Source organism: Marmota monax, unplaced genomic scaffold, assembly GCF_021218885.2.
Source record: "Marmota monax isolate L192 unplaced genomic scaffold, Marmota_monax_Labrador192_F-V1.1 WCK01_AAM20220418_F8-fsc00002, whole genome shotgun sequence".
Taxonomy (NCBI): domain Eukaryota; kingdom Metazoa; phylum Chordata; class Mammalia; order Rodentia; family Sciuridae; genus Marmota; species Marmota monax.
The window spans coordinates 33,960,284-33,974,613 of NW_026693571.1; the positions used below are offsets into that span (position 1 = coordinate 33,960,284).

The 14,330-nt window shown below is 32.3% G+C and overlaps 1 protein-coding gene across 1 annotated transcript in view; it reads right to left on the bottom strand.

Moving 5' to 3' along the window:
• Positions 1 to 14,330, bottom strand: part of Glrb (glycine receptor beta) — a 90,983-nt gene that overhangs the window by 16,823 nt on the left and 59,830 nt on the right. The window contains exons 5-8 of the mRNA XM_058583887.1: positions 12,965 to 13,194; positions 12,775 to 12,857; positions 10,921 to 11,061; positions 4,150 to 4,302 (exon numbers count right to left, since the gene is read on the bottom strand). Of these exons, the coding sequence (XP_058439870.1) occupies positions 4,150 to 4,302; positions 10,921 to 11,061; positions 12,775 to 12,857; positions 12,965 to 13,194 (607 nt within the window). The remainder of the gene's footprint in view (positions 1 to 4,149; positions 4,303 to 10,920; positions 11,062 to 12,774; positions 12,858 to 12,964; positions 13,195 to 14,330) is intronic.

Below are 14,330 nucleotides of genomic sequence, written 5' to 3' on the forward strand. Positions count from 1 at the left end.
CTGTTCACCAAATACTCCCGCCAGGAGCCTGCCTCAGTGATGTAGCCTCTGGTGCTCACTGCCCTTTTTGTTTGTTCTGTTGTTTTTATGGGTATATTATGATTGTATATAATAGTAGGGTTCATTGAGACATATGTGTAGTTGCACATAATTTGATCAATTTCATTCTCCAGTACCTCCCCTCTCCTTCCCTCCTCTATCCCCCTGCTCCTTTCTTCTAACTTAATGTTTTCTTTTCTACTTTCATGACATCCTTTTCTTTTTCTTTTCTTTTTTTTCTGTCCAGGTTCCACACATGAGAGGAAAACATATGACCCTGGACTTTCTGAGTTTGGCTTATTTCCTTTGATAAAATGCTCTCCAGTTCCATTTTCCTGCAAATGACAGGGTTTAATTCTGCTTTATGGTAGAATAAAACTCCACTGTGTATATATACACCATATTCCCTTTATCCATTATCAGTTGGTGGGACATCTGGGCTGTTCCATAATTTGGTTATTGTGAGTTGGGCTGCTATATAAATAGGTAGTCATGCATCACTATAGTATGCTTACTTTAATTCTTTAGGATAAATACTGAGGAGCTGAGGAGTAGTATACCAGGGTCATTTGGTGGCTTCAATCCTGCTCTTTCCAGGGTGGTTGTACTAATTTACAGTCCCACCATCAGTGTGTAGGTGCTCTTTTCTGCTCACATCCTTGCCAGCCCTTATTATTACTTGTATAGATAAAGTTATCTGGTTCTTAACAAAGGTGCCAAAAACATACATGGGAGAAAAGACAACTTTCTTAACAAATGGTGCTGGGTAAAATGGACATCCATATGTGAAAGAATAAAACTAGATCCCTATCTCTCACTCTGCACAAAAGCCAAACTCAAATGCATCAAAGACCTAGGAATTAGGCCAGAAACTTTTCAACTGCTAGAAGAAAACAGGGGCAACAATCCAACATGTAGGCACAGGCAATAGCTTTCTCAATAAGACTCTAAAGCTCAGGAAGGAAAGTAATGGCAAGAATTTTAAAATGAGATGGCATCAAATTAAAAAGTTTCTGCACAGCAAAAAATAACAGGAGCATGAAGACAGAACCTACAGAACTGGAGAAAATCTTTGACAGATACTCTTCAAATAGAGGATCAATATTCATAGTATAGAAAGAGCTCAAAAAACTTACTACCACAAAAATTAAAACCCCAATCAATAAGTGAACTAATAAACTAGATAGAATTTCTCAAAACAAGAAATTCAAATAGCCAAGAAGTATGTGAAAAAAGGTTCAACATCTTTGGTAACTAGGCAAAAGAAAATAAGAACTTTCCTGAGATTTCATCTCATTCCAGTTCAAATGACAGTCACCAAGGCCACTCTTCACTCTTTCTTAGATAACTTCCTCTTTTATTTCTTCACTTCCTTCATTTCTTTATCAACATTATCTCTCCTTAAGGCCTTTTCTGGTAAGGAGGATGCTTTCCTTATATCACTGACATGTTACATACTGTATTTATTTGGTGTCTGTTTTCCTCTCAAAAGAATATAAACTCATTAGAACTAAGAAGTTTTGAAAAATTTATTAGCTACAATTTATTTTTAGCAGTTTATTTTTAGCTATTTATTTTGAGAACTACATCCCAATCTTCTTGAACAGTACCTTGAAAATAGCACAAAATAAGTATATTCTTTTTAAAAAATTTCTTTTTAGTTGTAGGTGGGCACAATATCTTTGTTTTATTTATTTATTCTATGTGGTGCTAAGGATTGAACCCAGTGCCTCACACATATAAGGCAAGCATTCAACCACTAAGGTACAACCCCAGCCCCCCAAATAAATATTTTAATAAATTAAAATATATGAAGTATTTTTCAAACTGTAAAGCACTATATAAGTGTAGCTTAAAATTAACTTCTGAGTATATAATGTGAACTTTATACTCATTTTGTTAATCTTCCCAGTAGCTCCTGCAAACTTTCCCATCTTGGTTAATGTTCACATTATCTTTCTAATTTTTCTGTCAAAGAAAGAACCTTGAAGTTACCCATGATTCTACTTTCTTAAATCCCACAAAGGACACAATGACAAATATCTTTTATCATCCCTGAACTGACATTTCAGCAGAGTTTTGTTTAAAGTGGTTAGATCTGTTTTTCTTGTAAACACAGAGCTGGAATTCAAAGGAAGGTTTGGCCCTGGAGACTGACTTTCAACCAGCAAATACTTTTGCCCCAGGGACTAGGGGTGTAACTCAGTTGTAGAGCATGGGCTTAGCATGTACAAGACCCTGCATACAATCCGCAGCAACAAAAAACAAAATAATTACAAAACAATAAGATACTTCTGCCCCATATAACAGAACCACCTGAATATTAAATGAAAGCTCAAAGACCTCATATCAGAAGTCTGAAAGAATGGGGATTTGCAGAGAAAAATCCTTTAAAGAAATATTAAAAGAATGGATGTCTCAAAAGTACCCTTGGAAATGTAACATTTAAATAGATAGCACTGCAAGATTGCAAAAATATTTTCAATATAAATTGATTATTTGGGAGAAATGCATGATAATTTTGACAAGTCTAAAAATTTAAATCTAGTGGGATTTTGTTCTTGTATTGGTTTGTCTCCAATACAATTTACTACATAGTTGATTTTTATCCTATAATTAATTAATTAATCTATCAATTGTCATTTTGTCATCATTAACCTTAAGATGAAATTCCCCACATTTTTTATTTTTTAAGATATCAATTTGGTCTTTGTGGTTTAATATTAAATGTAAACCATGAAATTTCTTATTCAGGTAACATTGTCCTTTTCATTGCTTCTTTCCTGATTTCCTAATCTTTAAAATCTGTACTTCATTTAATTCCTCCAGTGAGTTAGAAACAAGAGGTACACTGGTCTTTTGAATGCAAGGAAATATCACATGTAAACAAGAAATCACTCATGAAAAAATTAGAAATATCACAGTCCACCTATATGAATTCCATGTGACATTCAGAAAACACACAGACACAGAGAAATAAAAAATTTTAGAACACTCCAAAGCAATCAAAAATCTATGTCACAATGTCCATATTTTCAAATTTGTTCACTTTACCCAGAGGAAGGGCTCTTGCTAATTTTCTCAAGCAATGACTTTTCAACTCTTACATAGACACAATTTTCAAAAGAATGGCTAATGATGTTTCTATGTCATCAATTATTAAAAATAATAAATTGAGGAGCAGGAAAAAACAGGAAAGATAATTAACTCTTATGTTAAGTCATATAAAAAGATAACTCATATCATTACACTTATGTATCAGTCAATGCCAGGGTTATATTCAGAGAAAAGCATCATTAGGTGACACTGTCATTGTGTGGATATCATAGAGTATACATACACAAATCTACATGGACTAACCTACTTTTCACCTAGGCCACAGGGTGTAATATCATATATGAAGTTCATCATTGACTGAAATATCATTATGTGGTGCATTACTGTATACCCTAAGATTATAAGATGTATATAATATTATTGAAAAAGATTTTCATCAAGATAGCTGTTTTTAACTTTGACACTATTGAAGATGTTTGATTTCAATAATAGGTAAAAATTACATATCAATAATTATTGAAAAAGATAGATTACGTGCTTCAAATATCCCGAGTATTCGAAAAAAAGGCTTCAAAACATAAATATTACGAAAATCTAGTTCATTATTAAATTTTGAAAGAAGTTTCCTTCCAAAAAAAAAAATAGGATGCCATCAATTCCAAGAGCCACAGTTTCAAAGTAGCTGATTATATCATCAGTTATTTACAGATACAGGTCCTTTAGTGCTTAAGTGAAATCCAAAGTGTTTCATATTTCAGATTTTGTTTTATTTTTAAATATTTTCTTGTATTTTATATGAATCTTTGGAATGGGGCTCAAGTCTTGATACAAAACTCCTTTACATTTTATACACACTTTAAACACATAATCAGAAAGTAATTTTGTACAATATTTTTAGTGCACCTGCCTACCAATGATAATCTATCACCTGAGGTCAGGTGTGAAATTTTCTACTTGTGGTATCAAGTCAGAGTTCAAATTCAGATTTTTGTATTAGCAATGTTCAACCTGCATAACAATCCTGACATGAGGGAGAAGGGTAGAATACTTTACCCAGGGGTACTCTGGCAGCACTTGCGTCTGGGTTGATCCAGAAGGAAAGCCAGGAAAGAACCACAATCAGCAAGGTTGGGGCATAGACACCCATCATGTAAAACCCGACCTGTCTCCTCAGGGTGAATATGACTTCCACACACGTGTAGTAGCCTTTCAGAAACAGACACATTATAGGTATGAGGTTTGCACCAACATTTTACTGTAAAAATAACTAACATACCCATAAATGACAAGACATTTCTATCCAAGTCAATTTCACAAAGTCAATGCTGCAACATGAGAAGCAGATCCCACCTGCTGCTCCACAACAGCAATGTCTAGGTATTTAAGTCTCTGTGCAGTGAACCTCCAACAGTTCAACCCTTCCTGACCTGAGAGTACTACTGGGGAAAAGGATCTGTAGGAGTCATACAGGGAACAGTAAATCAAAGCACAACAAGTATAAAAGGAAACACTCTTGGACAATCCTTTCCCCGCATTAGATTTTTAGCCACATGTACCACTGCTTATCAAATTCAAAGCCAGTCTCAGCTGAGATGCTAAGCAACTCAATGAGACCATGTCTCTAATAATATACAAAAAGGACTGGGGATGTGGCTCAGTGGTTGAGTGTCTCTGAGCTCAATCCCTGGTACCCTGGTTAAAAATAATAATAATAATAATTATTATTATTAAGTAGTTTTGGAGATAAACATTAGCAATGGGAAGAAATTGGTGTTTTCAGTTTATATTCACAAAAGACTGAAGTGCCAACATTGGTCTTATTCTCCATTCCCTCCCCACCTCCACTCTAGGCCCTCTGGATGCACTCTAGTGGGGGGAAAGGACTTTCATTTTCACACACTGAGACAAATGCAGAAATTGCTTTACAACATAATTCTAGAACTGCCATGACAACTAGTCCCAAAGTTAATCATGAATTATAGGCAGGCTCATGGTAGCCTTTGCTGTTTTAAGAAAATAAGTGACAAATCTCACAGCACTCCAAACACAAGACACAGTTACAGATGCTGAAGGTGATTTTTAAATGCTTCAACCCTTTTAGTTAGAAATTCATACCTTATATACAAACAGAGATATGATAAATTGTGGTATAAAGGTGTATTAAGAATTGTAGTGCAAATAATAATAATAATAATAATAATAATAATAATAGAGCTCATGTATAATGGCATAATTTGGCCTGAACATACTTTATATACAGAGTTACGAAAAAATTGTGCTGTGAATGGATAATTACAATTATAATGCATTCCACTATTGTCATGTATGCAAGAAAATTTAAAAAATAAATAAATAAAAGAAATTTACACATTAGATTTAATGCCTAATATGCCTACTTTAGATAAAACAATGTCATTTACCAGTTAATCAAAGTGAGATTATGCATAAATACCAAAAAAATTAAAATTTCTCCAATTGTTTTCAATTTAAACTGTACATAATTACTTAAAATTATTGAAACAAATAAATGAACAGAGAATAAGGGAAACAATTAATGGGGGAAGTATAATGTTACTTTTTACTCTTTTACAGTTAAAAAATAGTTTACCTAGTCTTCCTAATTAGGATGATTATACCCATTTCTAATGCTAGAAAAATGTTCATATTTATACATTATAGTACCGAGAGCAGTATTTATACACAATAGCTTCTTAATAGCAGTTACAAAAAGGAAGATTATTTACATCCTCTTAATAAGTAAGTGAGAAATCTATTTTTTTCTTATGAATTATAATCCTTGTTGCCTCTGACAGATTTTAAAGGTAGTAGGAATAGTATGAAACAAAAACAATTTATTGATTGTAACTGACATAAACTGTAATTATGCCAAATACTCCCATATTATATAAAAAACAAAAGTGCAGAGCTTCTTTCTAAATTTTATTTTCATTAAAACTAGGCAATATATTAAATCATTCATAGGTTTTATGAGATAGAAAAAAGCAAAACAATAAAAAATTTCCCTCCCTTTCCTGTTTCCCACCACTCATTTTAACTTCCTGCCCAATCAAGAACATATGTTTTCAACAATCATGTGTGATATTTCAAAAATACAAACTTTTGTAATTACAATTACTGCAATTAAGAAAGATCAGTTCCCATTAAGAAATGCAGTTCAGAAGTACTCTGCTTTGAAATAGCGTCGCTTCTTCAGACTATTTTATATTCACCAACCACATAGGAAATGGAGCATGATACATAAAGGTTTCTAAACAAATTATATATATTTTAGGTAGCCTCAGTTGTCACAAAGATTATAATTTACTACAAAGCAGCACATGTTAAAAATAAAATTTTACATTTCATCCCCTTCTGTTTAAACGACAGCCTAAATCACAGAAGTCCTGTGTTTGAAGCAAGTCTCTAGCATGTACCTTTTGCAAAGTTACTCACAAGGGGAGCCTCACAAGACATGGATGCATTCTGCAATAAAATACATGTTTGATATTATAGTGATTTGGTCCATAAACTTTGATGAGAAACATTTCTTGATCTTTTTTGATCTTTCCCTAGTACTGTTACATTTATGAGAGGCAGGTGGCCAGTTAATTGATATAAATGTTCATTGGGCAAATTCAATTTACTTTCTATTTCCTGTAAGGTTTTATTTCATTTTTCACTCAGCCTACCAATTTAAGTACTTTCAAATACTTCTCTACCTTTCTGATTTCTTTCATCATAGAAAAGCATATTTTTAAAAAAGTTAATGTTGAGTCATTATTTCTACACAAATTAAAGAGAATAATGGCCATAACTTTATATGTATTGCTCTATTGTATCTTTCTACTATTTTACATTGTTCAGCATTCAATGTCCGATTTTTATAAATATCTAAGTACTAACCAACCTTAAAATGTTTCACTTATATTCATATAATGACTTATATAGATGTTGATGAAGTACCTGGAACACAGCAAGTGTCAAAAAATATTATATTAGCCATAAGCTCTTTATTGTTTTCTGTAGCTAATGAGATTTCAGTGACTTATTTATGATTACTCAAAGAATACCACAAAAAACCCTATGCATGACTTTTGACTAATCCTCCCAAGTCTTTGTACCACACTAAAACCTCTTATTTCCCTCTAACAACTAAAATGAATTTTTATTGTATTTATTTATCACACTGGATTATGGCTCTATAAAGAGCAGAAGCCTGTCTTTTATTCATTGCTAAGTCTCCAATGGAGATGTTTTTAAGTAGGCCTTAAAAGTGAGACAAGAAAAAAATAAAAAACTATGTATTTTCAATGCTATTAAATAACTTTGTGCTCTAAAACAAAATTACAAATAAAATTGCTAGCTTTATTTTCCTCTCTAAATGATAGTTAAAACTTCAATAAACTAGTCTTCAAATTTATCAAAGAAATTTAGACAGTATTCATTTTGAAATGCTAAGTATATAATCTGAATGCAGATAACTAATTTTTAAAATTATAACAGGACTCCACAAATTGTGTAATGATATCAAATTCAATATTCTAGTGCTTTACTTAGTAACAGTATGACCTCAGCCAAGTGTCTTTGCTTCATTAGCCTAATGTGTCAAATGGGGATAATAAAATACTTAACTCAGAGGATTATTGTGATGATGAAATAGTATAATTCCCGCAAAGCACTTAAAGCAATGCCTAGCATAGTAAAAACTCAAAACGCTGTCTACTAAATATATATTACTATAAAATAATCCCCAAACACTTTTTTTGGCTTTCAAGATAATTTTTTTCATTACTAGATGGGTTATAAAATTCCTTTAAATTCTAGTCTTCTTAATTTGAAGGAGTTTGGATGGGTGAAGGAATACTATGACTAGTGCCAAGGCTGATGTAAATTTGCTTATTTACATTCAGTAAGTCCTTCAGTTTCCCTGCACTTCAGTTATTACATGTGTTAAATAAAGGAGCTTGCAGGGTGCCATGGTGCATGCTTGTAATCTCAGCAACTTGAAGCTGAGGCAGGAGAATTGCAAGTTCAAAGCCAGTCTCAGCAACTTAGCAATGCCCTAAACAATTTAAGGAGACCCTGTCCCAAAATAAAAAATAAAAAGTGCTGGGCATGTGGCTCAGTGGTTATACGCCTCTGGGTTCAATTCCCAGCACCAAAATAAATAAATAAATAAATAAAGGAGCTAGCTACTGTTTATCTATAAGATCACTTCTATATCTAATAATCTATGTTTATCTATGGCTGATTCATTGAGTATTTGACAACCTAATATTTTTGAATACTTAATATTGTTAAGATGACAGTACTCCTCAAATTGACCTACAGATTTATTGCATTCCCTATCAAAATCCCAGCTACTTTCTGGGCAAAAATTGACAACCTGATTCTAAGATTCACATGAAAATTCAAGGATCCCCAAATAGCCAAAACCACCTTGAAATCTAAAGGATTCACCCATCCCAGTTTCAATAATTATGACTAAGTTATAGTACTCCAGATTGTGTGGAAAACTGGCAAGGGTTTAGACAAAAAGACCAATGGAATAGAATTGAAAGTTTATTTATATATTTATATTTAAAGTCAATTGTTTTTTGACTAGAGCACTATGACAATATGTGGAGCAAAAACATGGTCCTTTTATTTAATGCTGCTGGGATACTGGATACCCACATACAAAAGAAGGAAGTTTAGGCACTCACACCATATACAAAAATTATCTCAAACTTGAGGCCCTGTGTTTAATCCTCACCATCACACACACACACACACACACACACAAAAGAATTTGACTCAAAATGGATCAAAGACCTAAATAACCTAACAGATAAAAATCGAGTATCCAAAATACTAGATTCTTAGAACTCTACAACAAAGCTAGGCACAGTGTTCATGCCTGTAATCCCAGGAACTCAGGGGGACCAAGCAGGAGGGTCACAAGTTCAAGGCCAGCCTGGGCAATTTAGTGAGAGGCTGTCTCAAAATTAAAAAAAAAAAAAAAAAAGGGCTCAGGAAGTAGCTCAGTGGTAGAGCACCAGTGAGTTCAATCCCCATTGCTGGAGGAAAAAAAAAATCTCTGTAACAGAAAGACCAACAGCTCAACTCAGATAAACAAAGAACCTGAATAAACCTTTCTCCAAAGAGATAAGCAAATGATGGTCAAATTTTTAAGAACTCTCAGTTTTTTTACTTGTAAAAACTTGATAATTATTTAGCAATATACTCAATTATTATTTCTCTTAAGCTAATATACTATAAGCACCATTACTGAAAGGATTACATAAATTTCATATAATATGTCAATGTAATTGAAAGTAGACAATAGATGCTTACTTATCTTATTTCTAAGGGTTATGGTTTAGATTTGGAATTTCCCTCAAAACCTCACATGTTCAGAGAGAGGGCTTCTGGGAATTGCTTGGATCCTAAGGTCTCTGACAACATCAGTGTGTTCATCCACTGATGGCTGAATGGAGCACTGAGAAGTGGGACATAGTTGGAGAACGTAGGTCACTGAGGACAAGATGCCCTGGAAGGGTTTATTTCCTTTCAGCTTCCTCCTCTCTCTCTGCTTCTCAGCTGCCATGAACTGAGCTGCTTTCTTCCACCACAACCTTCCACTATGATGTTCTGCCTTACCTCCAGCCCAAAGCAACACAGCCAACAGATCATGGGTTGAATACTCTGAAAGATGTGCCAAAACAGTTCTTTCCTCCTCTAAATTTTTCTTGTTAGGCATTTTGGTCATGACCACAAAAAGCTAACTAATATACCCTTTTCTCTTTTGTTGTCTTTATTATAATGCTTTAGATACGTAAACTTTCACTCTCTTGTTTTACTATCAAGAGGATTGTTTTAAATTATGTTTTGTACTTGAAAATGTCATGATGGTGGCCTTTTATCTGAAACATTGGATCCTCTAAGGTCTCCGTGAGTAACCTATATACCCTTTTACTACTACAACATAAATATTGCAATACAGTTAAACTTTACTTTTATCTACTCCTGAATATCTTCTGGCATGATTTACTTCTTGATACAGAATTAGAATTATGTGGCAACTCACAAGTTTAACTGAATATTACTACTAATAATGCTCAAAATTTCAACATTTTAAAATTTATGTTGCTAAGTGAAATAACAATATATTCACTAGTCAAAGCCTCAATGTCTATAACTTCACTAGACTACAAAGTTGAATGCTAATTATAACAGTACTAAATAGCAAATATCTTATTTTTTGCAAGATCTCAACATATTTTAATAAATAAAGATAATTTGCTTTTCATAACTCACTGTTCTATGATTTAGGCCAAGAAGACAGTACAGGGAATATTCACTGATATCCAATTACCTTCCACTTTCATTGGTTTCTGTATAGCCCAAAGATCCATATTTTAAAAAATTTAAAAGTGGGCAAATCACCACTTAAAAACTGTTCAAAAGAGAATGGAAGAATACACAAGGATTGCATTGTTCATATCCAAAAATATTTAGCCCCAAACTGAATCTCACCGGAAGTAGAATATCTTGGTGACATGTACGAAAACCAATGCCTGGGAGAGTTTGCATTACTACAATAAAAAATCAAAAACCTCTTACGACCAGAATTACATAAAAAAAAGCAAATCTATCTCATAATTAAAAGACCAGAAAACTTCAGTGAACATAATTCTGTGTAAGTTTTAGTATATGAATATAAATATAAAATACTTGTACAGAACCTACGTTTAATTCTTTTCTATCCTTTAGCGTCTATTAATATTAAAATGAACCTTTGAAATAGACCTCAGTTTTATTTAAAATAATCCTATCACTTACCGGTGCCTTTGTAGTATTTTGTACAGTTGCCGTATTCAATATCCTCCTTTTTAATATCAAATTGAGGCAAGGCAATTTTTTCTAACTGAACAGGATCTCCTGACTGCCAGATAAATCTTAAATCATCAGTTGTGTAACCAACTATAAACAAAAATTAATGAAACTGTTAGAATGAAATATAATTATTAATGCTTTCTCAATATTTTAATACTCCAAATATTAAATAAAGGTAATAAAATAGGACACTCTTATTGTATTTAAAAATGTAGAGTTAAAAATCAATGGTCATTCATAAAAAATATAAGCAGAATGGTTACAGAAAATTACCCTAAAGAAGGAGTAAGTTTAATTAACCAGCATATTTTTAATAGTTCAAATCTTAGGGCATCATATATAGCAATTCACTTCTATATGTCAGAATTCTTAAGTCTCCATCAATAAAATGATAATAAATGATACAAGATTTTTGCATACATATATGTCTAATCATGCAATAGGAAACCCTAAAAATTTTAAAGGAATGTAAGCATTTGAACTAACTAATTTTTTGACAAATCCTGTCAGGAGGACAGGATAGGAGTTGCATCATGACAAAAGAGAAATCACCATTTCCCTTTTTATACATATGAATACACCATAGTGAATCCCAACATCCTGTACATCTATAAGAATGGGATCCTCATTAGAATAAGATATAACCATACTTGCATAATTATATCAAAATGAATTCTACTGTCATGTATAACTAAAAAGAACCAGGACATAAAAGGGCAATCAAACCATCTCTCAAATGGACATCATTATAATATCATTTCAGCATCTTTTGGCTGCAGTTACTGTGGCTACAATTCAAGGGTTACACAGCATAGAGCAACCTACCATTGATACCTATTGTGCATCTATTTTTTAAATTCAATATTTTAGTGCATCTACTAATATAACTAAAATGTAAATGCACAGTTGAAATATTTTATAAAAATACATATCTATAACAGATATAAAACACACATACATATAACAGATATAAAAATATGTACACACATCCATATACTTATATGTGAAAAAGCTCATTTTATAGTTTGAAAGCAATAACTATTGTCCAAATATAGGACCCATTAACAAAAAATAATAACAAAGTAACTGTAAGTATAAAATCCAGCAAGCATATTTACATTTTACAAGTTTATTATTCTCCACTTATTGCCCAAATAGGTCATGGTATATAGATATTCAGACTAAAGATTTCATATGTTAATTTTGGTGTTAACTTGTCAAGATGTATGTGCTACTTTTATTTTCAAAGGATAAGCACCACAGCAAATTAATTAATGTTTCATAGAAAATTTCAATTAATACATCTAGCACATCTTTTATAAACTAAAAAAAAATGATTATGGGAACATTAAAAATATAATTTTGAAAAACATCAAAATATATTTTTACACATTCATAAAAGTGAATAATTGATAGAATTTACAGAGTTATTTTTCAGTGTTTCTCAAATTTCCTGCTATGAAAATGGGTCTTATCATTATAGAGAAGTTAGTTAGGACACCACTTTTTTCTTTACCTTTTCTCTATTACTCATTCAAATGAAGACAGCAATTGGAGTTAGGTTAGAAGGGTATGCACCCATATCAACTGTACTAAAATCAAACTGGAACAGAAAATATTTGTCTATCTCCATACAAATTAATGGAATAAAAGAATAACTATAATTTTCCAAAATTATTCAAATGACCATTAATGGTCAAAATTATTTGTTTTATCACTGTTACGTAAAATGTTAGTAGATTATATTTTCTAGACATAAATATTTTATTTCCATAATCACTAATGGCATTATTTACATACAGCTCTCGAGTTGCATCTTGCAGCGTTGTGTGTCCATGGGAAACAAAGTCAAGTCCAAAGGGCATGAGAGGGTAATGGATAACCTGAAAGCAGGAACAGAGAAATCAGAGATAATTTAATATGTTCCTCTGTGATCCACTGATTGGAAAAGAAAAATATAAATAGACAGATATTAAGTATAAAGTAGTACCTCATGCTGACAAGGACATCACCATCCCGAAAAATAAACAGAAGGATATTTTCCTGGGTGACATCATGGAAATTGGCACTTTTTTCATTTGCAAAAAATAAATCAGGTTTCCACAAACATTTGTACATAGTGGGATCCACTGTCAGTGCATCTGAGCCCCTAAAATCACTAGGTAGCTTCAGCCTGGGATCATTCCATTTTTGTCTCAGAAATATGTTAACTCTGTAGTCCTGGGAAAAAATAAATAAATGTGTGCATGTGTGTATTTATTGCTATTTTCGATTATTTTAAAAAATAATGAATGTTTATATGAATTGCTATTTCTAAGAACATGTTCAACACCAGAATAAAAAAGTATTTCGGTAATTAGTAGCACAAATATGTTTGCTCCTCTGACATTAACTAAGATCACAACAACTTATAAATAGAGCGCACACACGATAGTCCTTTGATGTCTCCTGGGAAATGGTTCCAGGATTCCCAGTGGATGTCAAAATTCATGGATATTCCCAAGTCCTTCATATAAAATGAGTAGTATTTGCATATTATTGATGCAAGTCTTCTGTATACTTTAAATCATTTATAGATTACTTATAAAATACAATGTCAATGTCTTCTAAACAGTTTTTATATGCACTTCTTTATGAATGGTGACAAGGAAAGTTCATACACGTTCAATACAGATGCAACATTTTCCCCAACAATTTCCATCTGTAGTTGATTGAATCCACATATATAGAAGGTGACTATATATTCTTTCAGTAGATGGAAGAAGGTAGATACAAATGGTTACTATATATTCTGTGGTAGGTCAGAGAAAAACTACCTGGGGTACCCACATGTGTAAGTCATTATAGATAGAGTTTGAGATCAATAGCCAATAAGATGGAGATTATACAAAACAGATCAGAGCCAGGCATAGTAGTGCATGCCTGTAATCCCAAGAGCTCAGGAGGCTGAGAGAGGATTGCAAATTCAAGGCCAGCCTCAGCAACTTATCGAGGCCCTAAGCAATTTAGCAAAACCCTGTCTCAAAATAAAATAAATAAATAAATAAAAAGAGCTTGGGATGTTGCTTAGTGGTTATGCACTTCTAGGCTCAATCCCTGGTACTAAAAACAAAACAAAATAACAGCAACAACCAAAAAAACAATAGTTCAGAGTAGATGCTAATTTCATAAATGTTTCATCCAAATACATAGAAAATATTTTTAAATGCATTTAAGTAGTTTGATATTTAAGTCAGTTACTTGCTTGAGTAATTTTAATTTTAAAACTTTACAAAAATTAATTCTATAAGAAATATAGATTCTGAAAGTATATGAACCTAGGAAGATTTATAATATCTTAGTATACTTTATATTTG